Genomic DNA, 24,569 nt, shown 5'->3' on the forward strand with positions numbered 1-24,569 from the left:
CTTGTTCAGGTCCTGGGGGGGGGGTTGGATATGAATATGGGGGGGCTGGGGGGCTCCAGGTTGGATCTGAAGGTCCTGCAGGTACATATGAGGTCATATAGGGTCCTGGAAGGGGTGTAGGAAGGGTCCTGGGAGGGAGTTTGGGGGTCCTGAGGGGTGATGGGGAAAGATATGGAAGGGGGTGGGGTGGTGAGGGGTTGTGGGTCTTGGGATGGGGTGCTGGGGGGCTGAGGTTGGGATATGGGGGGGCTGGGGGGGTTCAGGTTGGATCTGAAGGTCCTGCAGGTATGTATGAGGTCATATAGGGTCCTGGAAGGGGTGTAGGAAGGGTCCTGGGAGGGAGTTTGGGGGTCCTGAGGGGTGATGGGGAAAGATATGGAAGGGGGTGGGGTGGTGAGGGGTCTTGGGATGGGGTGCTGGGGGTCTGAGGTTGGGATATGGGGGGGCTGGGGGGGTTCAGGTTGGATCTGAAGGTCCTGCAGGTACGTATGAGGTCATATAGGGTCCTGGAAGGGGATGTGAGTGGGTTTGTGAAGGGTTGTGCAGGTCCTGTGGGATCCAGGTAAATGATTTGTGGTTTCTGGGGGGGGGGTTTTTTTGGGGGGGGGGGCGGATGCTTTTGGGGGGGGGGGGTGGTGTTCAGGTGACACGTGTGGGTCTGGGGGCTTTTGGGGGTGATCTCAGATTTGGGTAGGGGGCTCCTGGAGTTTCCCAAGCTGGATCCTGGGGGGGGGGGGGGCAGTACCCTGTGATTCTATGATTCTATATTGATGAGGGGGGGGTGGCGGATGGACAGATGGACAGACAGACATTGTGCCCCCCCCAGGTGGAAGCCCCCTTTGTCCCCAAATGCAAAGGGCCTGGGGACACCAGCAACTTCGATGAATACGAGGAGGAGGAGATCCGGGTTTCCCTGACCGACCGCTGCGCCAAGGAGTTCGCTGACTTCTAATTTTTAGGGGGGGGGCAAAAAACCCCATGGAGGGGGCAATAACCACCCCCCACCCCCCCCCTCATAGGGCGATAACCCCATTTTGGGGGGGGGGGGGTGAGACCCCCCCACCCATCCCAGTGGGCAGCGGGGCTGCCACCCCTTTGTCGCTGCCTTTGCCCCCCCCCCCCCATTCCAGAAGGGTGGGGGGGTGCAATTTTTTTGGGGGGGAGGCGACCCCCCCCCCCCCAACCCCCATCCTGCTGTGGTTTTGCCCTTCTTAGGGGGGTGGGGGGGCAAAAAAGGTGATACGTTTGCCCCCCCCCCCTGCCCCCCCCTGACCCCCAGGGGTAATTTAGGGGTTGTTTTGCCCCCCCCCCAGGGGTAATTTAGGGTTTGTTTTGCCCCCCCCCCCCCCATAGGGCACCTGGGGGTGGATGTGTCTCCCCCCCAGGGGGGGGGGTAAATTTGGGGGGGTGGGTTTGGGGGGGCTTACTGCCCCGGGGTAATTTATAGCTTGGATTTAAACCCCCCCCCCCCCTTTTTTCCCCCCCCCCCCACCGGGGGGGTAATTCAAGGGTCAGGTGCCCCCGTGTTCTTTTTTTGGGGGGGGGGGGGGGATTTGGGGGGTTTTCCCCTGTGAGGGGCTCTTGTTGGGGGGGGGCAGCCCCTCATTTTAATGGGGGGGGGGTGGGGGGAAGACATGGGGGGGGGCAACCCTGCTGTTTTTATTGGGGAAGTGGGTTTGGGGTTGGGGGGGGGGGGGATTTGTCCCCATCCCCCGGTTTTAACTCATTACGTTGGTTTTAGCCCCAATTTGAGGGGGGGGGGGGTGAGCAGAGGGGGGGGTTGTGGACAGGGGAAGGGGGGGGAGGGGTCCTCAAAACCTTTTTTTTTGGGGGGGGGGGTCCCTGTGCACGCCCCCCCCCCCCCAGCTTTGTTGTAAACATATTTGAGACGAATCAATAAAGTTTTGTTTAAAAATCCTGCTTTGTAAATTTGGGGGGGGGGGCACGGAGGGGGGCGTGGCTATGGGAATGGTGGGGGCGGGGCTTCGCCTGGAAGGCGTGGCTAAATATTTTTTTGTGGGCGGGGCTTGGTTCGGTGGGCGGGGCTTCGCGAGGAGGCGGGGCTTCGCTCTGGCTGCAACCAAGCGATGGGGGGGGCGGAGATTCGCGTTGGTGGGCGTGGTTTCCACGCAAGGTGGGCGTGGCCTTGCGGTTTGGAGGCGTGGCTACCGCGCAGTGGGCGTGGTCAAAGACCGGTAGGCGTGGCTTTCACAATGTGGGCGAGGCTGTAGCATTGGTGGGCGTGGCTTTCCATCGATGGGGCGCGGCTACACCTTAAGGGGCGTGGCTTCAAATCGGTAGGCGTGGTTTCCGCGCAGTGGGCTTGGCTTAATTCTCTGGGTTGTGACTCAGCCCGTAGGCGTGGTTTTATTTCCAGATGGGCGTGGCTACCGGAAGGGGTGTGGCTTCCCTTTTTGTGGGCGTGGCCTCCACGCTGTGGCACCACTTCCCCTTGGTGGGCGTGGCTTCCTGAGGGGGCGTGGCTTCATTGGTGGGCGTGGCTTATGTTTGATAGGCGTGGCTGCAACGCTGTGATGCTGTCACCTTGGTGGGCGTGGCTCCCTGGAGGGGGCGTGGCTCCCTGGAGGGGGGCGTGGCTTCCTGGAGGGGGCGTGGCTCCCTTTGGTGGGCGTGGCTTCAACACGCATTCATTTCCCTTTTGGTAGGCGTGGCTTCCTTAAGGGGCGTGGCTTCTTTTTTGTGGGCGTGGCTTCCATACTGCGGCATTAGTTTCCCCTTGGTGGGCGTGGCTTCCTTGAGGAGGCGTGGCTTCCGGTTTGTGGGCGTGGCTTCGTCGGGCTGGCTTGGCTCCGCCTCTGTGGGCGTGGCTTATGTTGGGTGGGCGTGGCTTCACCGCTCTGGCGCTACTTTCCCCTCGGTGGGCGTGGCTTCCTCGAGGGGCGTGGCTTCCGCTTGATGGGCGTGGCTTCCTGTGCGGAGGCATGGCTTCCGCTTGATGGGTGTGGCTTCCTGTCCGGAGGCGTGGCTTCCTCAGGGCTGGCTTGGTTGCCCCCCTCGGTGGGCGTGGCTTATGTTGGATGGGCGTGGCTTCACCGCTCTGGCGCTACTTTCCCCTTGGTGGGCGTGGCTTCCTGTAGGGGGCGTGGCTTCACCTTGGTGGGCGTGGCTTTCGCGCTGTGTCGCCGCTTTCCCGCTGGTGGGCGTGGCTTCAACGGGGCCGCTAAATCTCCTTGGTGGGCGTGACTTCCTGTACGGAGGCGTGGCTTCCGGTTTCTGGGCGTGGCTTCCTCGGGCTGGCTTGGCTCCGCCTCTGTGGGGCGTGGCTTATGTTGGGTGGGCGTGGCTTCACCGCTCTGGCGCTACTTTCCCCTTGGTGGGCGTGGCTTCAACAGAGCCGCCAAATCTCCTCGGTGGGCGTGGCTTCCTCATGGGGCGTGGCTTCCGCTTGATGGGCGTGGCTTCCTGTGCGGAGGCGTGGCTTCCGCTTGATGGGCGTGGCTTCCTGTGCGGAGGCGTGGCTTCCTCAGGGCTGGCTTGGTTGCCCCCCTCGGTGGGCGTGGCTTATGTTGAATGGGCGTGGCTTCACCGCTCTGGCGCTACTTTCCCCTTGGTGGGCGTGGCTTCCTGGAGGGGGCGTGGCTTCGCCTTGGTGGGCGTGGCTTTCACGCTGTGTCGCCGCTTTCCCGCTGGTGGGCGTGGCTACAACGGGGCCGCAAAATCTCCTTGGTGGGCGTGACTTCCTGTACGGAGGCGTGGCTTCCGGTTTCTGGGCGTGGCTTCCTCGGGCTGGCTTGGCTCCACCTCTGTGGGCGTGGCTTATGTTGGGTGGGCGTGGCTTCACCGCTCTGGCGCTACTTTCCCCTTGGTGGGCGTGGCTTCAACAGAGCCGCCAAATCTCCTCGGTGGGCGTGGCTTCCTCATGGGGCGTGGCTTCCGCTTGATGGGCGTGGCTTCCTGTGCGGAGGCGTGGCTTCCGCTTGATGGGCGTGGCTTCCTGTGCGGAGGCGTGGCTTCCTCATGGCTTGCTTAGCTGCCCCCCTCGGTGGGCGTGGCTTATGCTTGATGGGCGTGGCTTCACCTCCCACGTTTCCCCGCGGTGGGCGTGGCTACGCCGGTCGCTTGGACGGAGGGGGCGTGGCCATTTCGAAGCCCCGCCCCCTCGTCCCGGTGCCGCGCGGCTCCACCTTAAACGCGCGGCGGCAACGGCGTCGCTCCTCCTTAAGGCGCGGGCGGCGGCGGCGGCGGCGGCGGCGTGAAGAGGAGGAGGAGGAGGAGGAGGAGGAGGAGGAGGAGGAGGCGGAGAACCGTGGGGGGGGGGTGGGGTGGGGGGGGGGGGCGGGACGGGGGGCCATGGCGGGGCCGCCGCCGCCACCGCCGGGCCCTGAGGCTCCTCGTTATCAAGAGTGGATTTTAGATACCATCGATTCACTCCGTTCCCGAAAAGCCAGACCGGATTTAGAAAGGATTTGTCGGATGGTTCGAAGGAGACACGGGCCGGAACCCGAAAGGACCCGAGTCGAACTGGAGAAGCTGATCCAACAACGCGCCGTTCTCCGCGTCAGCTACAAGGGCAGCATCTCCTACCGCAACGCCGCCCGCGTGCAGCCCCCCCGACGACCCCCCCCTCCGACACCCCCCCCCCCACCTCCTCCCCCCCCCCCTCCCCCCCCCCCACCGCCGCCGCCGCCGCCTCCGCCGCCTCCCCCCCCACCCATCCCCTCCCCCCCACCCCACTCTTCGTCTTCCTCCTCCCGCCGATCCGAGCAGCCCCCACCTCCTCCCCCCCCCCCCGTCGGTCTCTGTTACCTCGGGGGGGACGGGAGGTTGACCAGGGGGAGGCTGCAAGGAACGGCTTTACCCTCAGCCCCCCCCCAAGACGGAGGGATGGCGGCCGGGGGGGGGGGCGGCGGCGGCGGCGGTGGGGGGGTTGGGGGGGTGGGGGGGGGGGGGGGAGGGGGGCGGTTGGAGCGGACGCGGTTTGGGAGCGTCGCGACGGCGCGGGTGGAGAGGGGGAGAACGGCCGGAGGGGGCCGGAAGGTGAGAAGGGGGGGGGGGGGGTCGAGGGGGGGGGGCAGGGGGTCGTGAGGGCACGTGGGGGGGTTAAGAAGTGGGGGGGGGTCGTGAGGGCAAGGTTGGGGGGGGCTGGGGGGTCGTGAGGGCACGTGGGGGGGGTTGAAGGGGGGGGTCGTGAGGGCATGTGGGGAGTTGGGGGGGTCGTGAGGGCAAGGTTGGGGGGGTGGGGGGTCGTGAGGGCACGTGGGGGGGGTTAAAGGTGGGGAGGGGGTCGTGAGGGCATGTGGGGGGTTGGGGGGGGGTCGTGAGGGCACGTGGGGGGGGTAAGAAGTGTGGGGGGGTCGTGAGGGCAATGTTGGGGGGCAGGGGGGGTCGTGAGGACACGTGGGGTGGTTGGAGGGGGGGGGTCGTGAGGGCACGTGGGGGGGGCTTAGAGGTGGGGGGGGTCGTGAGGGCAAGGTTGGGGGGTTGGAGGGGGGGGGTCGTGAGGGCACTGGGGGGGTTGTTGGAGGGGGCAGGGGGTCGTGAGGGCACTGGGGGGGCTGGGGGGTCGTGAGGACACGTGGGGGCCTTGGAGGGGGGGGGGTCGTGAGGGCACGTGGGGAGGGTTAGAGGTGGGGGGGGTCGTGAGGGCACTGGGGGGGTTGTTGGAGGGGGCAGGGGGTCGTGAGGGCACGTGGAGGGGGTTGGATGGGGGGGTCGTGAGGGCATGTGGGGAGTTGGGCGGGGGTCGTGAGGGCACTGGGGGGGGTTAGAGGTGGGGAGGGGGTCGTGGGGGGAGGTTGAAGGGGGGGGGTCGTGAGGGCATGTGGGGAGTTGGGGGGGTTGGGGGTCGTGAGGGCACGTGGGGGGGGTTGGATGGGGGGGTCATGAAGGCACGTGGGGAGTGTGGGGGGGGGGCTTAAAGTGGTCCTATGAGTCGTTGGGGGAGGAGGGGGGGGTATGAAAGCACTGAGTGGGGTGTAGGGGGGGGGGCTCTGAAGGGGGTCCTGAGGGCACTGGGGGGGGGGTCCTGGGGGTGGGCAGGGGGGGGTCTGAGGTTGTGCTATGGGCCTTGGGGGGGGGGGGATTCTGGGGGGGTGGCTCTGAAGGAAGTGGGGGGGTCTGAGGTTGTGATATGGACCCTGGGGGGGGGTCTGAAGGGGGCCCTAAGGGCAGTGGGGGGGGGGGGTCCTGAAGGAAGTGGGGGGGGCTCTGAGGTTGTGATATGGACCCTGGGGGGGCTCAGGGGGGGTCCTAAGGGCTCTTGAGGGGGTCCTTAGGGTACTGGGGGGGGGCAGGGGGGGTCTGAAGGGGTCCTATGGGCACTGAGGGGGGGGGGTCTTGAGGGAACTGGGGGGGGGCAGGGGGCTCTAAGGTTGTGCTATGGGCCCTGGGGGGGCTCTGGAGGGGGGTCCTGAGGGCATTGGGGGGGGGGGTCCTGAAGGTGTTTGGGGGGGGCATGGGGGTCTGAAGGGGCCCTAAGGGCACTGAGGGGGGGTCCTGAAGGTGGGGGGGGGGGGGCAGGGGGCTCTAAGGTTGTCCTATGGGCCCTGGGGGGGGGGGGGGCTTTGGAGGGGGGGGGGTTCTGAAGGAAGTGGGACCTATGGGACCTGGGGGGGGGTCCTAAGGGCATTTGAGGGGGTCCTGAGGGCATTGGGGGGGGGCTCTGGGGGGGGGGTCCTGAAGGAAGTGGGGGGGGGTGAGGTTGTCCTATAGGCACTGGGGGGGGGTCTGAGGGTGCTTGGGGGGGGGGCAGGGGGGTCTGAGGGGGTTCTATGGGCACTGGGGGGGGGGGGGTCCTGAAGGTGGGGGGGGGGGGGGGGCAGGGGGCTCTGGGGTTGTCCTACAGGCACTGGGGGGGGGGGGGTTGGGGGGGGTCCTGAGGGTGCTTGGGGGGGGCATGGGGGTCTGAAGGGGTCCTAAGGGATCTGGGGGGGGGGTCCTGAAGGTGCAAGGGGGGGGCAGGGGGCTCTAAGGTTGTCCTATGGGCCCTGGGGGGGGGCGGCTTTGGAGGGGGGGGGGGGTTCTGAAGGAAGTGGGACCTATGGGACCTGGGGGGGGGGGGGTCCTAAGGGCATTTGAGGGGGTCCTGAGGGCATTTGAGGGGGGGGGGGGCTCTGGGGTTGTGCTATGGGAACTGGGGGGGGGTCTGGAGGGGGGGGTCCTGAAGGAAGTGGGGGGGGTCTGAGGTTGTCCTATAGGCACTGGGGGGGGGTCTGAGGGTGCTTGGGGGGGGGGGCAGGGGGGTCTGAGGGGGTTCTATGGGCACTGGGGGGGGGGGGGTCCTGAAGGTGGGGGGGGGGGGGGGGGCAGGGGGCTCTGGGGTTGTCCTACAGGCACTGGGGGGGGGGGGGGTTGGGGGGGGTCCTGAGGGTGCTTGGGGGGGGCATGGGGGTCTGAAGGGGCCCTAAGGGATCTGGGGGGGGGTCCTGAAGGTGCAAGGGGGGGGCAGGGGGCTCTAAGGTTGTCCTATGGGCCCTGGGGGGGGGGGGGGCTTTGGAGGGGGGGGGGTTCTGAAGGAAGTGGGACCTATGGGACCTGGGGGGGGGGGGTCCTAAGGGCATTTGAGGGGGTCCTGAGGGCATTGGGGGGGGGCTCTGGGGGGGGGGTCCTGAAGGAAGTGGGGGGGGGTGAGGTTGTCCTATAGGCAATGGGGGGGGGGTCTGAGGGTGCTTGGGGGGGGGGGCAGGGGGGTCTGAGGGGGTTCTATGGGCACTGGGGGGGGGGGGGTCCTGAAGGTGGGGGGGGGGGGCAGGGGGCTCTGGGGTTGTCCTATGGGAACTGGGGGGGGGGGGGGGGGGGTCTGGAGGGGGGGTCCTGAAGGAAATGGGGGGGGGGGGGTCTGAAGGGGTCATAAGGGCACTGGGGGGGGGGTCTTGAGGACATTTGGGGGGGGGGACACATGGAGCTTTAGAGGGGGTCTAAAGGGTATTGGGGGGGGGGGGCTCTGAAATGGTCTTGAGAGCAGGTGGGGGGGGGCTGAAGTAATTTGGGGGGGTGGGCTCTCTAAGTTTGTCCTATTGGGGGGCGGGCGTGAGGGGGGGCTTAAGGGGGTCCTATGGGGCCTGAGGGGATTTTGGGGGGGGGGGGGGGGGGCTCTGATGGGGTCCTGAGGGCTCATGGGGGGGTCCTGAAGGAAATGGGGGGGGGGGGGGTTAAGGTGTTCCTGGGGGGGGGTCGAGGGGGGGGGGAGTTGAGGGGGTCTTGAAGGAACCTGGGTGGGGGGGGGGTCTTTGTAAGGCTGTTCTATGGGTCCTGGGGGGGGGGGGGGGGCTCTAAAGGGGTCCTGAGGGGACTAAGAGGGGGGGGGGGTCTTTTGGGTCTGGGGGGGGGCAGGGGGTCCTGAGGGCACTTGGTTGGGGGGGGGAGGGGGGGGTTGTCCTATAGGTTCTGGAGGGGTGGGGGTCCTTTAGAAGGAGATTTTGGGGGGAGGGGGTCTGGGTGCTGGGGGGGGGGGGGCAGGTTGGGGGTCTGGGTGCCATGGGGGGGGGGGGGCAGTTATGGAGTCTGGGTGCTATGGGGGGGGTCTGGGTGCTGGGGGGTGGTTGGGGTGCTGTGGGGGGGGCAGTTATGGGGTCTGGGTGCTATGGGGGGGCAATTATGGGGTCTGGGTGCCGTGGGGGGTCTGGGTGCCGTGGGGGGGGTTCTGGGTGCTGTGGGGGGGGCAGCTATAGGGTCTGGGTGCTATGGGGGGGCCTGGATGCTGTGGGGGGGCAGTTATGGGGTCTGGGTGCTGTGGGGGGGGCAGTTGTGGGGTCTGGGTGCTATGGGGTGGGGCAATTATGGGGTCTGGGTGCCGTGGGGGGGTCCGAGTGCTATGGGGGGTCTGGGTGCTGTGGGGGGCAGTTGTGGGGTCCAAGTGCTATGGGGGGGTCTGGGTGCTATGAGGGGGGCAATTATGGGGTCTGGGTGCTGTGGGGGGGGGCAGTTGTGGGGTCTGGGTGCTATGGGGGGGTCCGAGTTCTATGGGGGGGCAATTATGGGGTCTGGGTGCTATGGGGGGGTCAGGTTGGGGGTCTGGGTGCTGTGGGGAGGCAGCTATGGTGTCTGGGTGCTGTGGGGGCTCTGGGTGCTATGGGGGGGGCAATTATGGGGTCTGGGTGCTGTGGGGGGCAGTTGTGGGGTCCGAGTGCTATGGGGGGGTCTGGGTGCTGTGGGGGGGCAGTTATGGGGTCTGGGTTCTGTGAGGGGTTTGGGTGCTATGGGGGGGGCAACTATGGGGTCTGGGTGCTGTGGGGGGGGCAGCTATGGGACATGGGTGCTATGGGGGTCTGGGTGTTATGGGGGGACAATTATGGGGTTTGGGTGCTATGGGGGGGTCTGGGTGCTGGGGGGGGCAGGTTGGGTGTCTGGGTGCTGTGGGGGGGGCAGTTGTGGGGTCTGGGTGCTATGGGGGGGCCTGGATGCTATGGGGGGGACAATTATGGGGTCTGGGTGCTATGGGGGGGTCCGAGTGCTGTGGGGGGGTCTGGGTGCTGTGGGAGGCAGTTATGGGATCTGGGTGCTGTGGGGGGGCAATTATGGGGTCTGGGTGCTATGGGGGGGTCAGGTTGGGGGGCTGGGTGCTGTGAGGAGGCAGTTATGGGGTCTGGGTGCTGTGGGGGGTTTGGGTGCTATTGGGGGGGCAACTATGGGGTCTGGGTGCTGTGGGGGGGGCAGCTATGGGACATGGGTGCTATGGGGGTCTGGGTGCTATGGGGGGACAATTATGGGGTTTGGGTGCTATGGGGGGGTCTGGGTGCTGGGGGGGGCAGGTTGGGTGTCTGGGTGCTGTGGGGGGTCTGGGTGCTGTGAGGGGGAGCAGCTATGGGGTCTGGGTGCTATGGGGGGGCCTGGATGCTATGGGGGGGACAATTATGGGGTCTGGGTGCTATGGGGGGGTCCGAGTGCTGTGGGGGGGTCTGGGTGCTGTGGGAGGCAGTTATGGGATCTGGGTGCTGTGGGGGGGCAATTATGGGGTCTGGGTGCTGTGGGGGAGACAGTTGTGGGGTCTGGGTGCTATGGGGGGGTCTGAGTGCTATGGGGGGGGCAATTATGGTGTCTGGGTGCTGTGGGGGCTCTGGGTGCTATGGGGGGGGCAATTATGGGGTCTGGGTGCTGTGGGGGAGTCTGGGTGCTATGGGGGGGCAATTATGGGGTCTGGGTGCTGTGGGGGGGGCAGTTGTGGGGTCTGGGTGCTATGGGGGGGTCTGAGTGCTATGGGGGGGGCAATTATGGTGTCTGGGTGCTATGGGGGGGGGTCTGGGTGCTGGGGGGGGCAGGTTGGGGGTCTGGGTGCTGTGGGGGGGCAACTATGGGGTCTGGGTGCTGTGGGGGGGCAGCTATGGGGTCTGGATGCTACGGGGGGTCTGGGTGCTGGGGGGGTCAGGTTGGGGGTCTGGGTGCTGTGGGGGGGGCAGCTATGGGGTCTGGGTGCTGTGGGGTGGTTGGGGTTCTATGGAGGGGGTCTGGGTGCTGTGGGGGGGGCAGTTATGGGGTCTGGGTGCTGGGGGGGGCAACTATGGGGTCTGGGTGCTGTGGGGGGGCAGCTATGGGGTCTGGGTGCTATGGGGGGTCTGGGTGCTGGGGGGGTCAGGTTGGGGGTCTGGGTGCTGTGGGGGGGGCAGTTATGGGGTCTGGGTGCTATGGGGGGGGCAGTTGTGGGGTCTGGATGTTGGGGGGGAGGGAGTTTGGGGGGGGTCTGGGTGCTATGGGGTGGTTGGGGTGCTGTGGGGGGGGCAGTTGTGGGGTCTGGGTGCTATGGGGGGGTCCGAGTGTTATGGGGGGGCAATTATGGGGTCTGGGTGCTATGGGGGGGGGGTCTTGGTGCTGGGGGGGGCAGGTTGGGGGGCTGGGTGCTGGGGGAGGGGCAACTATGGGGTCTGGGTGCTGTGGGGGGGGGGGCAATTATGGGGTCTGGGTGCTGTGGGGGGGGGGCAGTTATGGGACATGGGTGCTGTGGGGGGGGGGTAATTATGGGGTCTGGGTGCTGTGGGGGGGGGCAGTTATGGGGTCTGGGTGCTGGGGGGGGCAACTATGGGGTCTGGGTGCTATGGGGGGGCAATTATGGGGTCTGGGTGCTATGGGGTGGTTATAGGTGCTATGGGGGGGGTCTGGGTGCTGTGAGGGGGGGCAACTATGGGGTCTGGGTGCTGTGGGGGGGGCAGTTGTGGGGTCTGGGTGCTGTGGGGGGGGGCAATTATGGGGTCTGGGTGCTATGGGGGGGTCAGGTTTGGGGTCTGGGTGCTGTGGGGGGGCAGTTGTGGGGTCTGGGTGCTATGGGGTGGTTATGGGTGCTATGGGGAGGGGGGGGGGTCACTCCCATCTCAATCCTATGTGCCCCCCCCCGCCCCCTCCAGCCCACCCGGAGCGGAGTGAAAGAGGAAGAGGAGGATGAAGACGAGGAGGATGAAGATGGGACGGCGTCCGACGCTTCCGACGACTCCGGGGGGGACGCGGGTGGGGGGGGGACCCACCACCACCACCACCACCACCATCATCACCACCCCCACCATCACCACCACCACCACAACCCCCCCTCTCAACCCAGGCAACTGAATGGAGAAAATGGAGGGGGGGGGGCTTCTTTACGACCTTCCGGACAGCCCCCCCTCCCTGAAAGACCCCCCCAACCCAAAGCGTGTTCACCTGGGGAGGGAGCCCACCTGGCGCCCCTCAAAAAGGAGGGGGGATTCGGGCAGCCTGACAGAGCAGGTGAAATTTGGGGGGGGGGGCTTTGGTGGGGGGGGGGTGGGGGTGGGGGTCTGAAGGGGTTTAGGGGGGTTGGGGGGGCGGTTTTAGGGTGCTGGGGGGGGGTTTGGGGGTGATGTCTGGCATTTTGGGGGTGTTGGGGGGAGGGGGGTTGTGGGGGGGGGGTTTTAGGGTGCTGGGGGGGTGAAATTGGGGGGGGTCTGAAGGGGTTTAGGGGGGTTGGGGGGGCGGTTTTAGGGTGCTGGGGGGGGTTTGGGGTGATGTGTGGCATTTTGGGGGGGTTTTGTGGGAGGGGGCTTTGGTGGGGGGGGGGGCTTTGTGGAGGGGGGGGTGGGGGGGGCGTCTGAAGGGGATTAGGGGGGTTGGGGGGTGGTTTTAGGGTGCTGGGGGGGGGTTGGGGGGGGCTTTGTGAGGGGGGTGAATTTGGGGGGGCTCTGAAGGGGGTTGGGGGGTCGGTTTTAGGGTGCTGGGGGGGGGTCTGGGGGTGTTGGGGGGGCCTTGGGGGGGGGCAGGTTGTGGGGGGGGGGTTTAGGGTGGTGGGGGGGTGAAATTGGGGGGGGTCTGAAGGGGATTAGGGGGGTTGGGGGGTGGTTTTAGGGTGCTGGGGGGGGTTGGGGGAGATGTGTGGCATTTTAGGGGTGTTGGGGGGAGGGAGGTTGTGGGGGGGGGGGTTTAGGGTGCTGGGGGGGTGAAATTGGGGGGGGTCTGAAGGGGGTTGGGGGGTCGGTTTTAGGGTGCTGGGGGGGGGTTTGGGGTGATGTCTGGCATTTTGGGGGTGCTGGGGGGTGAATTTGGGGGGGGAGGTTGTGGGGGGGGTGAAATTGGGGGGGTCTGAAGGGGATTAGGGGGGTTGGGGGGGCGGTTTTAGGGTGCTGGGGGGGGTTTGGGAGGGATGTGTGGCATTTTGGGGGTGTTGGGGGGGATGTTGGTGTTGGGGTGGCTTTGGGTGGGGGGGGTGAAATTGGGGGGGGGCTCTGAAGGGGATTGGGGGGCTTGGGGGGTCGGTTTTAGGGTGCTGGGGGGGTGAAATTTGGGGGGCTCTGAAGGTGGTTGGGGGGTGCTTTTAGGGTGCTGGGGGGGGTTTGTGGGGGGGCTTTGTGGGGGGGGTGAAATTGGGGGAGTCTGAAGGGGATTAGGGGGGTTGGGGGGCAGTTTTAGGGTGCTGGGGGGGGTTTGGGGGTGTTGGGGGGGCTTTGGGGGGGGGAGGTTGTGGGGGGGTGGTTTTAGGGTGCTGGGGGGTTGAAATTGGGGGGGGTCTGAAGGGGATTAGGGGGGTTGGGGGGCGGTTTTAGGGTGCTGGGGGGGGTTTGGGGGGGATGTCTGGCATTTTGGGGGTGGGGGGGGGATGTTGGTGTTGGGGTGATATTGGGGGGGGGGCTCTGAAGGGGGTGGGGGGGCGGTTTTAGGGTGCTGGGGGGGGTTGGGGGTGATGTGTGGCATTTTGGGGGTGTTGGGGGGGACTTTGTGGGGGGGGAGGTTGTGGGGGGGTGAAATTGGGGGGGGTCTGAAGGGGATTAGGGGGGTTGGGGGGGCGGTTTTAGGGTGCTGGGGGGGGTTTGGGGGGGTTGTCTGGCATTTTGGGGGTGTTGGGGGGAGGGAGGTTGTGGGGGGGTGGTTTTAGGGTGCTGGGGGGGTGTAATTGGGGGGGGTCTGAAGGGGTTTAGGGGGGTTGGGGGGGTGGTTTTAGGGTGCTGGGGGGGATTTGGGGTGATGTGTGGCATTTTGGGGGGGTTTTGTGGGGGGGGGCTTTGTTGGGGGGGGTGGGGGTGGGGGTCTGAAGGGGTTTAGGGGGGTTGGGGGGGCGGTTTTAGGGTGCTGGGGGGGGTTGGGGGGGGCTTTGTGAGGGGGGTGAATTTGGGGGGGCTCTGAAGGGGGTTGGGGGGGCGGTTTTAGGGTGCTGGGGGGGGGTTGGGGGGGGAGGTTGTGGGGGGCTGAAATTGGGGGGGTCTGAAGGGGAATAGGGGGGTTGGGGGGCGGTTTTAGGGTGCTGGGGGGGGTCTGGGGGTGTTGGGGGGGCTTTGGGGGGGGGGAGGTTGTAGGGGGGTGGTTTTAGGGTGCTGGGGGGGTGTAATTGGGGGGGGTCTGAAGGGGTTTAGGGGGGTTGGGGGGACGGTTTTAGGGTGCTGGGGGGGGTTTGGGGGTGATGTCTGGCATTTTGGGGGGGTTTTGGGGGGGGGGGGCTTTGTGGGGGAGGTTTGGGGGGGGTCTGAAGGGGATTAGGGGGGTTGGGGGGGCGGTTTTAGGGTGCTGGGGGGGGTGGGGGTGACGTGTGGCATTTTGGGGTGTTGGGGGGGGAGGTTGGGGGGGGTGGTTTTAGGGTGCTGGGGGGGTGAAATTGGGGGGGGTCTGAAGGGGATTAGGGCGGTTGGGGGGTGGTTTTAGGGTGCTGGGGGGGGTGGTTTGGGGGTGGTGTGGGTGCTATGGGGTGGTCGGGGTGCTGTGGGGGGGGTCTGGGTGCTGGGGGGGGCAGTTATGGGGTCTGGGTGCAGTCGGGGGGGTCTGGGTGCTGTGGGGGGGGAAGTTTGGGTGGCTATGGGGCCAACTTAGGGGTCTGGGTGCTATGGGGGGGTAGGCAGTTATGGGGTCTGGGTGCTGGGAGGGGGGACAGTTTTGGGATCTGGATGCAATGGGGGGGTCTGTGTGCTGGGGGGGGGCAGATATGGGGTCTGGGTGCTATGGGGTGGTAATGGGTGCTATGGGGGGGTCTGGGTGCTGGGGGGTGGTTGGGGTTCTATAGAGGGGGTGTGGGTGCTATGGGGGGGGCAGTTTGGGGGTCTGGGTGCTATGGGGTGGTTATGAGTGCTATGGGGGGGGTCTGGGCGTTGGGGGGGGGGGCAGATATGGGGTCCGGGTGCTGGGGGGGTGGGCAGTTTGGGGGTCTGGGTGCTATGGGGGGTTCTGGGTGCTGTGGGGGGCAGTTTTGGGGGTCTGGGTGTTATGGGGTGGTTATGAGTGCTATGGGGGGGTCTATGGAGGGGGGTCTGGGTGCTGTGGGGGGGCAATTATTGGGGTCTGGGTGCTGTGGGGTGGTTATGAGGTCTGGGTGCTGTGGGGGGGGGGCAGTTTAGGGTCTGGGTGCTATGGGGTGGTTATGGATGCTATGGGGGGGGTCTGGGTGCTATGGGGGGTTCTGGGTGCTGTGGGGGGGTAGTTTGGGTGTGTGGGTGCTGGGGGGGGGCAGTTTGAGGGTCTGGGTGCTATGGGGTGGTTATGGGTGCTATGGGGGGGGTCTGGGTGCTGTGGGGTGGTTATGGGGTCTGGGTGCTGTGGGGGGGGGCAGTTTGGGGGTCTGGGTGCTATGGGGGGTTCTGGGTGCTGTGGGGGGGTAGTTTGGGTGTGTGGGTGCTGGGGGGGGCAGATATGGGGTCTGGGTGCTGTGGGGGAGGGGCACTTTGAGGGTCTGGGTGCTATGGGGTGGTTATAAGTGCTATGGGGGGGGTCTGGGTGCTGTGGGGTGGTTATGGGGTCAGTTATGGGATACCAGGGTTTGGGGGGGGGGTCTCAGCTCAGCGCCCCCCCCTCCATATCCCCGCAGTTTCCCCAGCTCTGGCGGGTTCGGAGCCCTCAGTTCCTTTGTCCCCGGGTCGGCCGGGACCTCAGGCAGCAGAGGGGGTGGCATTCAGCTGCACGTGAGTTTTTTTTTTTTGGGGGGGGGGGTCTCCGTGTCCCTATTGCCCCCCCCCACCCCAAAATGTCCCCATTGCCACCTCTCAGCATCCCTCCATCACCCCATTGCAGCATCCCTTGTATTACACACATACTGGGGGGGGTCTGGTGTTTGGGGGGGTCTGGGGGTTGGTTTATGGTGGGGGGGGGTCTGCAGTGATGGGGATATTAAGGGGGGGGGCTGCAGTGATGATGTGTCCCCCCCCCCCAAAAAAATGTCCCCATTGCCACCCTCAGCATCCCTCCATCCCCCCATTGCAGCATCCCTTATATTGCACCCATATTGAGGGGGGGTCTGGTGTTTGGGGGGGGGTCTGGGGGTTGGGTTATGGTGGGGGGGGGTCTGCAGTGATGGGGATTTTGAGGGGGGGGTCTGCAGTGATGATGTGTCCCCCCCCCCACCCCAAAATGTCCCCATTGCCACCTCTCAGCATCCCTCCATCACCCCATTGCAGCATCCCTTGTATTACACACGTATTGGGGGGGGGGTCTGGTGTTTGGGGGGTGTCTGGGGGTTGGGTTATGGTGGGGGGGGGTCTGCAGTGATGGGGATTTTGAGGGGGGGGGCTGCAGTGATGATGTGTCCCCCCCCCCCCCAAAAAATGTCCCCATTGCCACCTCTCAGCATCCCCCCATCACCCCATTGCAGCATCCCTTACACTGCACCCATATTGAGGGGGGGTCTGGGGTTGAGGGGGGGGTCTGTGGGTTGGGTTATGGTGGGGGGGGGTCTGCAGTGATGGGGATTTTGAGGGGGGGGTCTGCAGTGATGATGTGTCCCCCCCCCAAAAAAAATTGTCCCTATTGCCACCCTCAGCATCCCTCCATCACCCCATTGCAGCATCCCTTATATTACACAGACATTGGGGGGGGGTCTGGTGTTTGGGGGGGGTCTGGGGGTTGGGTTAGGGTGGGGGGGGGTCTGCAGTGATGGGGATATTTTGGGGGGGGGGGGGCAGTGATGATGTGTCCCCCCCCCCCCCCAAAAATTGTCCCCATTGCCACCTCTCAGCATCCCTCCATCCCCCCATTGCAGCATCCCTTATATTACACACGTATTGGGGGGGGGTCTGGGGTTGAGGGGGGGGTCTGGGGGTTGGGTTATGTGCAGGGGGGGGGTCTGCAGTGATGGGGATATTATGGGGGGGGGGCTGCAGTGGTGATGTGTCCACCCCCCACCCCAAAATGTCCCCATTGCCACCTCTCAGCATCCCTCCATCACCCCATTGCAGCATCCCTTGTATTACACAGATATTGGGGGGGGGTCTGGTGTTTGGGGGGGGTCTGGGGGTTGGTTTATGGTGGGGGGGGGTCTGCAGTGATGCGGATATTAAGGGGGGGGGCTGCAGTGATGATGTGTCCCCCCCCCCCCCAAAAAATGTCCCCATTGCCACCTCTCAGCATCCCCCCATCACCCCATTGCAGCATCCCTTACACTGCACCCATATTGAGGGGGGGTCTGGCGTTGAGGGGGGGGGTCTGGGGGTTGGTTTATGGTGGGGGGGGGTCTGTAGTGATAGGGATATTGAGGGGGGGGGGCTGCAGTGATGATGTGTCCCCCCCCCACCCCAAAAATTGTCCCCATTGCCACCTCTCAGCATCCCTCCATCACCCCATTGCAGCATCCCTTGTATTACACACGTATTGGGGGGGGGTCTGGTGTTTGGGGGGGGTCTGGGGGTTGGGTTATGTGTGTGGGGGGGTCTGCAGTGATGGGGATATTTTGGGGGGGGGGCTGCAGTGATGATGTGTCCCCCCCCCCCAAAAAAAAATTGTCCCCATTGCCACCTCTCAGCATCCCTCCATCACCCCATTGCAGCATCCCTTACACTGCACCCATATTGAGGGGGGGTCTGGGGTTGAGGGGGGGGTCTGTGGGTTGGGTTATGGTGGGGGGGGGTCTGCAGTGATGGGGATATTGAGGGGGGGGTCTGCAGTGGTGATGTGTAGCCCCCCCCCCCAAAAAAATGTCCCCATTGCCACCTCTCAGCATCCCTCCATCACCCCATTGCAGCATCCCTTGTATTACACACATACTGGGGGGGGTCTGGTGTTTGGGGGGGGTCTGGGGGTTGGGTTATTGTGGGGGGGGGTCTGCAGTGATGGGGATATTGAGGGGGGGGGCTGCAGTGATGATGTGTCCCCCCCCCCCCCAAAATGTCCCCATTGCCACCTCTCAGCATCCCCCCATCACCCCATTGCAGCATCCCTGATATTACACACATATTGGGGGGGGGTCTGGGGTTTGGGGGGGGGTCTGGGGGTTGGTTTATGTGTGGGGGGGGGTCTGTAGTGATGGGGATATTGAGGGGGGGGGGCTGCAGTGATGATGTGTCCCCCCCCCCCCACCCCAAAATGTCCCCATTGCCACCTCTCAGCATCCCTCCATCACCCCATTGCAGCATCCCTTACACTGCACCCATATTGAGGGGGGGTCTGGGGTTGAGGGGGGGGTCTGGGGGTTGGTTTATGGTGGGGGGGGGGTCTGCAGTGATGGGGATATTAAGGGGGGGGTCTGCAGTGATGATGTGTCCCCCCCCCCAAAAATTGTCCCTATTGCCACCCTCAGCATCCCTCCATCCCCCCATTGCAGCATCCCTTATATTACACAGATATTGGGGGGGGGTCTGGAGTTTTGGGGGGGTCTGGGGGTTGGTTTATGGTGGGGGGGGGGTCTGCAGTGATGGGGATATTATGGGGGGGGGCTGCAGTGATGATGTGTCCCCCCCCCCAAAAAAAATGTCCCTATTGCCACCCTCAGCATCCCTCCATCACCCCATTGCAGCATCCCTTATATTACACAGATATTGGGGGGGGGTCTGGAGTTTTGGGGGGGTCTGGGGGTTGGGTTATGGTGGGGGGGGGTCTGTAGTGATGGGGATTTTGAGGGGGGGGGCTGCAGTGATGATGTGTGTCCCCCCCCCCAAAAAAAATTGTCCCCATTGCCACCTCTCAGCATCCCTCCATCACCCCATTGCAGCATCCCTTATATTACACAGATATTGGGGAGGGGTCTGGTGTTTGGGGGGGGTCTGGGGGTTGGTTTATGGTGGGGGGGGGTCTGCAGTGATGAGGATATTATGGGGGGGGTCTGCAGTGGTGATGTGTAGCCCCCCCCCCAAAAAAAAATGTCCCCATTGCCACCTCTCAGCATCCCTCCATCCCCCCATTGCAGCATCCCTTACATTACACCCATATTGAGGGGGGGGTCTGCGGGGTTTGGGTTATGTATAAAACTGGGGGGGGGGGTCTCTAATGATGATTTTTGTGTCCCCCCCCCCGATTTTTAGGGCCGGGAGGAAGGAGAAGGCAGCTGACCCCGTGGACTGGTCAGTGCGGGACGTGGTGGATTATTTCACAGAGGCTGGTTTCCCTGAGCAGGCCACCGCCTTCCAGGAGCAGGTTTGGGGACCCCCCCCCCTTTTTTTTTTTATCCTGTCCCCCCCCCCTTCAATGTCACTTTGTCCCCACACCCCTCCGCAATGAGGCCATCCCCATTTTTTTCCCCCCTTACATCCAGTTTTATCCCTATAGGGTGACATAATGACCCCCCCCCCCTACTTGGGTGGCACTTGTGTCCCTTTTGTGTGTCCCCCCCCCCTTCAATTTGTTGTCCTGTCCCCTTTGTTGTCGCATTTGGGCCACCCCGGAAGTTGTCCCTAAAAATGACCCTAAAAGTGACCCCAAAGGTGACCCTAAAGGTGACCCCAAAAATGAGCCCAAATATGTCCCCAAAACTTACCCCAAAGGTGACCCCAAAAGTGATCCCAAAAATGTCCACAAAGGTGTCCCCAAGTGACCCCAGAAATGACCCCAAAGGTGACCCCAGAAATGACCCCAAAGTGACCCCAAAGGTGACCCCAAAAGGTGACCCCAGAAATGTCCCCAGAAGTGACCCCAGAAATGACCCCAAAGGTGACCCCAAAGTGATCCCAAAGGTGACCCCAAAAGTGATCCCAAAAATGTCCAGAAAGGTGTCCCCAAAAGGTGACCCCAGAAATGACCCCAAAGTGACCCCAAAGGTGACCCCAAAAGTGATCCCAAAAATGTCCTCAGATGTGACCCCAAAAGTGACCCAAAAGTGACCCCAAAAATGTCCCCAAAGGTGTCCCCAAAACTGACCCCAAAGGTGACCCCAGAAATGACCCCAGAAGTGACCCCAGAAATGACCCCAAAGTGACCCCAAAGGTGACCCCAAAAGTGATCCCAAAAATGTCCAGAAAGGTGTCCCCAAAAGGTGACCCCAGAAATGACCCCAAAGTGACCCCAAAGGTGACCCCAAAAGTGATCCCAAAAATGTCCTCAGATGTGACCCCAAAAGTGACCCCCAAGTGACCCCAAAAATGACCCCAAAAGTGTCCCCAAAGGTGACCCCAAAAGTGATCCCAAAAATGTCCACAAAGGTGTTCCCAAAAGTGACCCCAAAGGTGACCCCAAAAATGACCCCAAAGGTTACCCCAGAAATGACCCCAGAAGTGACCCCAAAGGTGATCCCAAAACTGACCCCAAAGTGACCTCAAAGGTGACCCCAAAAGTGATCCCAAAAATGTCCACAAAGGTGTCCCCATGTGACCCCAAAAATGTCCACAAAGGTGACCCCAAAACTGACCCCAAAGGTGACCCCAAAAGGTGACCCCAAAAGTGATCCCAGAAGTGACCCCAAAGTGACCCCAAAGGTGACCCAAAAGTGACCCCAGAAATGACCCCAAAAAGGTGTCCCCAAAAGGTGACCCCAGAAATGACCCCAAAGTGACCCCAAAAGTGACCCCAATGGTGATCCCAAAAGTGATCCCAGAAATGTCCCCAAAAGTATCGCCAAAGGTGACCCCAAAAATGTCCCCAAAGGTGTCCCCAAAAGTGATCCCAAAAATGTCCACAAAGGTGTCCCCAAGTGACCCCAAAAGGGACCCCAAAAATGTCCCGAAAGGTGTCCCCAAAACTGACCCCAAAGGTGACCCCAGAAATGACCCCAAAGTGACCCCAAAGTGACCCCAAAAGTGACCCCAAAAGTGACCCCAGAAATGTCCTCAAAAATGCCCCCAAAAGGTGTCCCCAAAAGGTGACCCCAGAAATGATCCCAAAGATGTCCCCAAAGGTGACCCCAAAACTGACCCCCAAGTGACCCCAAAAGTGATCCCAAAAATGTCCCCAAGGGTGACGCCAAAAATGTCCAGAAAGGTGTCCCCAAAAATGACCCCAAAAATGTCCCCAAAGGTGTCCGTAAAAATGTCCCCAAAGGTGACCCCAAAAATGACCCCAAAGGTGTCCCTAAAAGTGTCCCCAAAGGTGTCCCCAAAAATGACCCCAAAAGTGATCCCAAAAATGACCCCAAAAGTGAACCTAGAAATGTCCCCAAAGGTGACCCCAAAAGTGACCCCAAAGTGACCCCAAAAACATCCCCAAAAAGTGTCCCCAAAAACTGACCCCAAATGTGACCCCCAAAATGCCCCCCACAAATAACCCCAGAAATGACCCCAAAAAATGTCCCCAAAAATGACCCCAAAAACGTCCACAAGGTGTCCCCAGAGCTGACCCCTAAAGTGTCCCCACAATCTCTTCCCCCCCAGACCCCAAATGACCCCATATCCCCATCCCAGCCCCCCAACCCCATAAACAACCCCACATCCCCATCCCTGCCCCCCCCAAATGACCCCATAACCCCATCCCTGCCCCCCCATCCCCCAAACAACCCCATATCCCCATCCCTCCCCCCCCAAATGATCCCATATCCCCATCCCTCCCCCCAACCCCATAAATAACCCCACATCCCCCACCCCAGCCCCCCAGATAACCCCATATCCCCATCCCAGCCCCCCCAGCCCCATAAATAACCCCATATCCCATCCCAGCCCCCCAAATGACCCCATATCCCCATCCCTGCCCCCCCAGCCCCATCAATAACCCCATTTCTGCCCCCCCAGCCCCACAAATAACCCCATATCCCCATCCCAGCCCCCCCAAATGACCCCATATCCCCATCCCAGCCCCCCCAGCCCCATAAATAACCCCACAATCCCCACCCCAAATAACCCCAAATCCCAATCCAAGCCCCCCAAACGACCCCATATCCCCATCCCTGCCCCCCCAGCCCCATCAATAACCCCATATCCTCCCCCTATCCCCCCCAAATAACCCCCAATCCCCATCCCAGCCCCCCAAACGACCCCATATCCCCATCCCTGCCCCCCCACCCCCCCAAATGACCCCATTTCTGCCCCCCAGGCCCCTAAATGACCCCATATCCCCATCCCAGCCCCCCAAACGACCCCATATCCCCATTTCTGCCCCCCCAGCCCCCTAAATGACCCCATATCCCCATCCCTGCCCCCCCAGCTCCATCAATAACCCCATATCCTTCCCCCATCCCCCCCCAAACGACCCCATATCCCAATCCCTGCCCCCCCAGCCCCATAAATAACCCCACATCTCCATCCCTGCCCCATCAATAACCCCATTTCTGCCCCCCCAGCCCCACAAATGACCCCATATCCCCATCCCTACCCCCCCAACCCCATCAATAACCCCACATCCCCCCCCATATAACCCCCAATCCCTATCCCAACCCCCCCAAATAACCCCAAATCCCCATCCCAGCCCCCCCAAATGACCCCATATCCCCATCCCTACCCCCCCAACCCCATCAATAACCCCACATCCCCCCCCATATAACCCCCAATCCCTATCCCAACCCCCCCAAATAACCCCAAATCCCCATCCCAGCCCCCCCCAGTGACCCCATATCCCCATCCCTACCCCCCCAACCCCATCAATAACCCCATATCCTCCCCCCATCACCCCCCAAATAACCCCATATCCCCATCCCAGCCCCCCCAGCCCCATCAATAACCCCATTTCTGTCCCCCCAGCCCCACAAATAACCCCATATCCCCATCCCAGCCCCCTCAGCCCCATCAATAACCCCATATCCTCCCCCCATCACCCCCCAAATGACCCCATATCCCCATCCCAGCCCCATAAATAACCCCACATCTCCATCCCTCCCCCCCAAATAACCCCATATCCTCCCCCTATCCCCCCCAAATAACCCCCAATCCCCATCCCAGCCCCCCAAACGACCCCATATCCCCATCCCTGCCCCCCCACCCCCCCAAATGACCCCATTTCTGCCCCCCCAGCCCCCTAAATGACCCCATATCCCCATCCCTGCCCCCCTAGCTCCATCAATAACCCCATATCCTTCCCCCATCCCCCCCCAAACGACCCCATATCCCAATCCCTGCCCCCCCAGCCCCATAAATAACCCCACATCTCCATCCCTGCCCCATCAATAACCCCATTTCTGCCCCCCCAGCCCCACAAATGACCCCATATCCCCATCCCTACCCCCCCAACCCCATCAATAACCCCATATCCTCCCCCCATCCCCCCCCAAATAACCCCATATCCCCATCCCTGCCCCCCCAGCCCCATCAATAACCCCATTTCTGCCCCCCCAGCCCCACAAATAACCCCACATCCCCATCCCAGCCCCATTAATAACCCCGTATCTCCCCCCCCCCCCTTTTATTTTTGCCCCCCCCCCCCCCCCCCCCAGGAGATAGACGGCAAATCCCTGCTGCTGATGCAGCGCGCAGACGTGCTGACAGGTCTGTCCATCCGCCTGGGCCCCGCGCTGAAGATCTACGAGTATCACGTCAAGCTGCTGCAGCGCAGCCATTTCGAGGACGAAGACCCCCCAGACCCCTTCCCCGCCTGACGCCCCCCCCCCAAAAAAAAAAAAAGACAAAACCCCCCCACCCCCCCCCCCTCCCCTTCTTTAAAGCTGGAGGCAACACAAAACATCACAGCATCCCCCCCCCCAACCCATCAAGCTGCTGCAGCGCAGCCATTTTGGGGATGAAGACCCCCCCCCACGACCCCCTTCCCCACCTGACCCCCCCCCAAAAAAAGCCATCCCCCCCTCACCCCCCCCCCCAAAAAAACCCTCCTCTTTAAAGCTGGAGGCAACACAACATCAGAGCATCCCCCCACCCAACCCATCAAGCTGCCCAACGCAGCCATTTTGGGGATGAAGACCCCCCCCCACGACCCCCTTCCCCACCTGACCCCCCCCCCAAAAAGAACCAACCCCCTCTGACCCCCCCAAAAAAAAAACCAGCCCCCCTCCCCTTCTTTAAAGCTGGAGGCAACCCAAAACATCACAGCATCCCCCCCCCAATCCATCAAGCTGCCCAGCGCAGCCATTTTGGGGATGAAGACCCCCCCCCACGACCCCCTTCCCCACCTGACCACCCCCCAAAAAAAAAACAACCCCCCCTGACCCCCCCCCAAGAATAACCCCCCCCCTCCCTTCTTTAAAGCTGGAGGCAACACAAAACATCACAGCATCCCCCCCCCACCCATCAAGCTGCTGCAGCGCAGCCATTTTGGGGATGAAGACCCCCCCCCACGACCCCCTCCCCACCTGACCCCCCCCCCCCAAAAAAAAACAACCCCCCCCAAAAAAAACCAGCCCCCCCCCTTCTTTAAAGGTGGAGGCAACACAAAACATCACAGCATCCCCCCCCCCAAATCCATCAAGCTGCCCAGCGCAGCCATTTTGGGGATGAAGACCCCCCCCATGACCCCCTTCCCCACCTGACCCCCCCCCTAAAAAAAACCAACCCCCCCCCAAAAAAAAAACCAGCCCCCCCCCCTTCTTTAAAGCTGGAGGCAACCCAAAACATCACAGCATCCCCCCCCCCAATCCATGAAGCTGCCCAACGCAGCCATTTTGGGGATGAAGACCCCCCCCCACGACCCCCTTCCCCACCTGACCCCCCCCCCTAAAAAAAAAACAACCCCCCCCCAAAAAAAAAACCAGCCCCCCTCCCCTTCTTTAAAGCTGGAGGCAACACAAAACATCACAGCATCCCCCCCCAAACCCATCAAGCTGCTGCAGCGCAGCCATTTTGGGGATGAAGACCCCCCCCTCACGACCCCTTCCCCACCTGACCCCCCCCCCAAAAAAAAACAACCCCCCCCCCAAAAAAACCAGCCCCCCTCCCCTTCTTTAAAGGTGGAGGCAACACAACATCAGAGCATCCCCCCCCCCAACCCATCAAGCTGCTGCAGCGCAGCCATTTTGGGGATGAAGACCCCCCCCCACGACCCCCTTCCCCACCTGACCCCCCCCCCCAAAAAAAAAACAACCCCCCCTGACCCCCCCCAAAAAACCAGCCCCCCTCCCCTTCTTTAAAACTGGAGGCAACACAACATCACAGCATCCCCCCCCCCAACCCATCAAGCTGCCCAGC

The 24,569-nt window shown here is 63.2% G+C and overlaps 2 protein-coding genes across 4 annotated transcripts in view; both read left to right on the forward strand.

Annotated features, from left to right (window-relative positions):
- The window catches only part of LOC149913849 (cAMP-dependent protein kinase catalytic subunit alpha-like), a 38,706-nt gene extending 37,661 nt beyond the window's left edge, over positions 1-1,045 (forward strand). Inside the window, exon 10 of one of the 3 annotated variants that reach the window (XM_090128631.1) lies at positions 827-1,045. In XM_090128631.1, coding sequence (XP_089984757.1) covers positions 827-952 — 126 coding nt within the window. In that variant the 3' untranslated portion in view covers positions 953-1,045. The remainder of the gene's footprint in view (positions 1-826) is intronic. The other 2 variants (XM_090128629.1, XM_090128630.1) reach the window with 2 other exon arrangements.
- A 3,228-nt stretch (positions 1,046-4,273) lies between these two features.
- On the forward strand, positions 4,274-23,057 carry SAMD1 (sterile alpha motif domain containing 1). The gene is made up of 6 exons (XM_090128724.1): positions 4,274-4,630; positions 4,763-4,998; positions 11,295-11,649; positions 15,182-15,275; positions 18,603-18,714; positions 22,868-23,057. Exons 1-6 carry the CDS (start codon positions 4,312-4,314, stop codon positions 23,027-23,029), a joined length of 1,278 nt encoding a protein of 425 aa, XP_089984850.1. The 5' UTR covers positions 4,274-4,311; the 3' UTR covers positions 23,030-23,057.
- Positions 23,058-24,569: the final 1,512 nt, after the last annotated feature.

This window comes from Phasianus colchicus, chromosome 34 (assembly GCF_987193195.1).
Source record: "Phasianus colchicus chromosome 34, bPhaCol1.hap1.1, whole genome shotgun sequence".
Taxonomy (NCBI): Eukaryota; Metazoa; Chordata; class Aves; order Galliformes; family Phasianidae; genus Phasianus; species Phasianus colchicus.

Coding starts and splice junctions, on each gene's coding strand:
- SAMD1 (XM_090128724.1), top strand. CDS start 4,312: ATGGCGGGGCCGCCGCCGCCACCGCCGGGCCCTGAGGCTCCTCGTTAT. Junction 15,276..18,602: donor GGGGTGGCATTCAGCTGCAC/GTGAGTTTTTTT, acceptor CCCGATTTTTAG/GGCCGGGAGGAAGGAGAAGG. Junction 18,715..22,867: donor CCACCGCCTTCCAGGAGCAG/GTTTGGGGACCC, acceptor CCCCCCCCCCAG/GAGATAGACGGCAAATCCCT.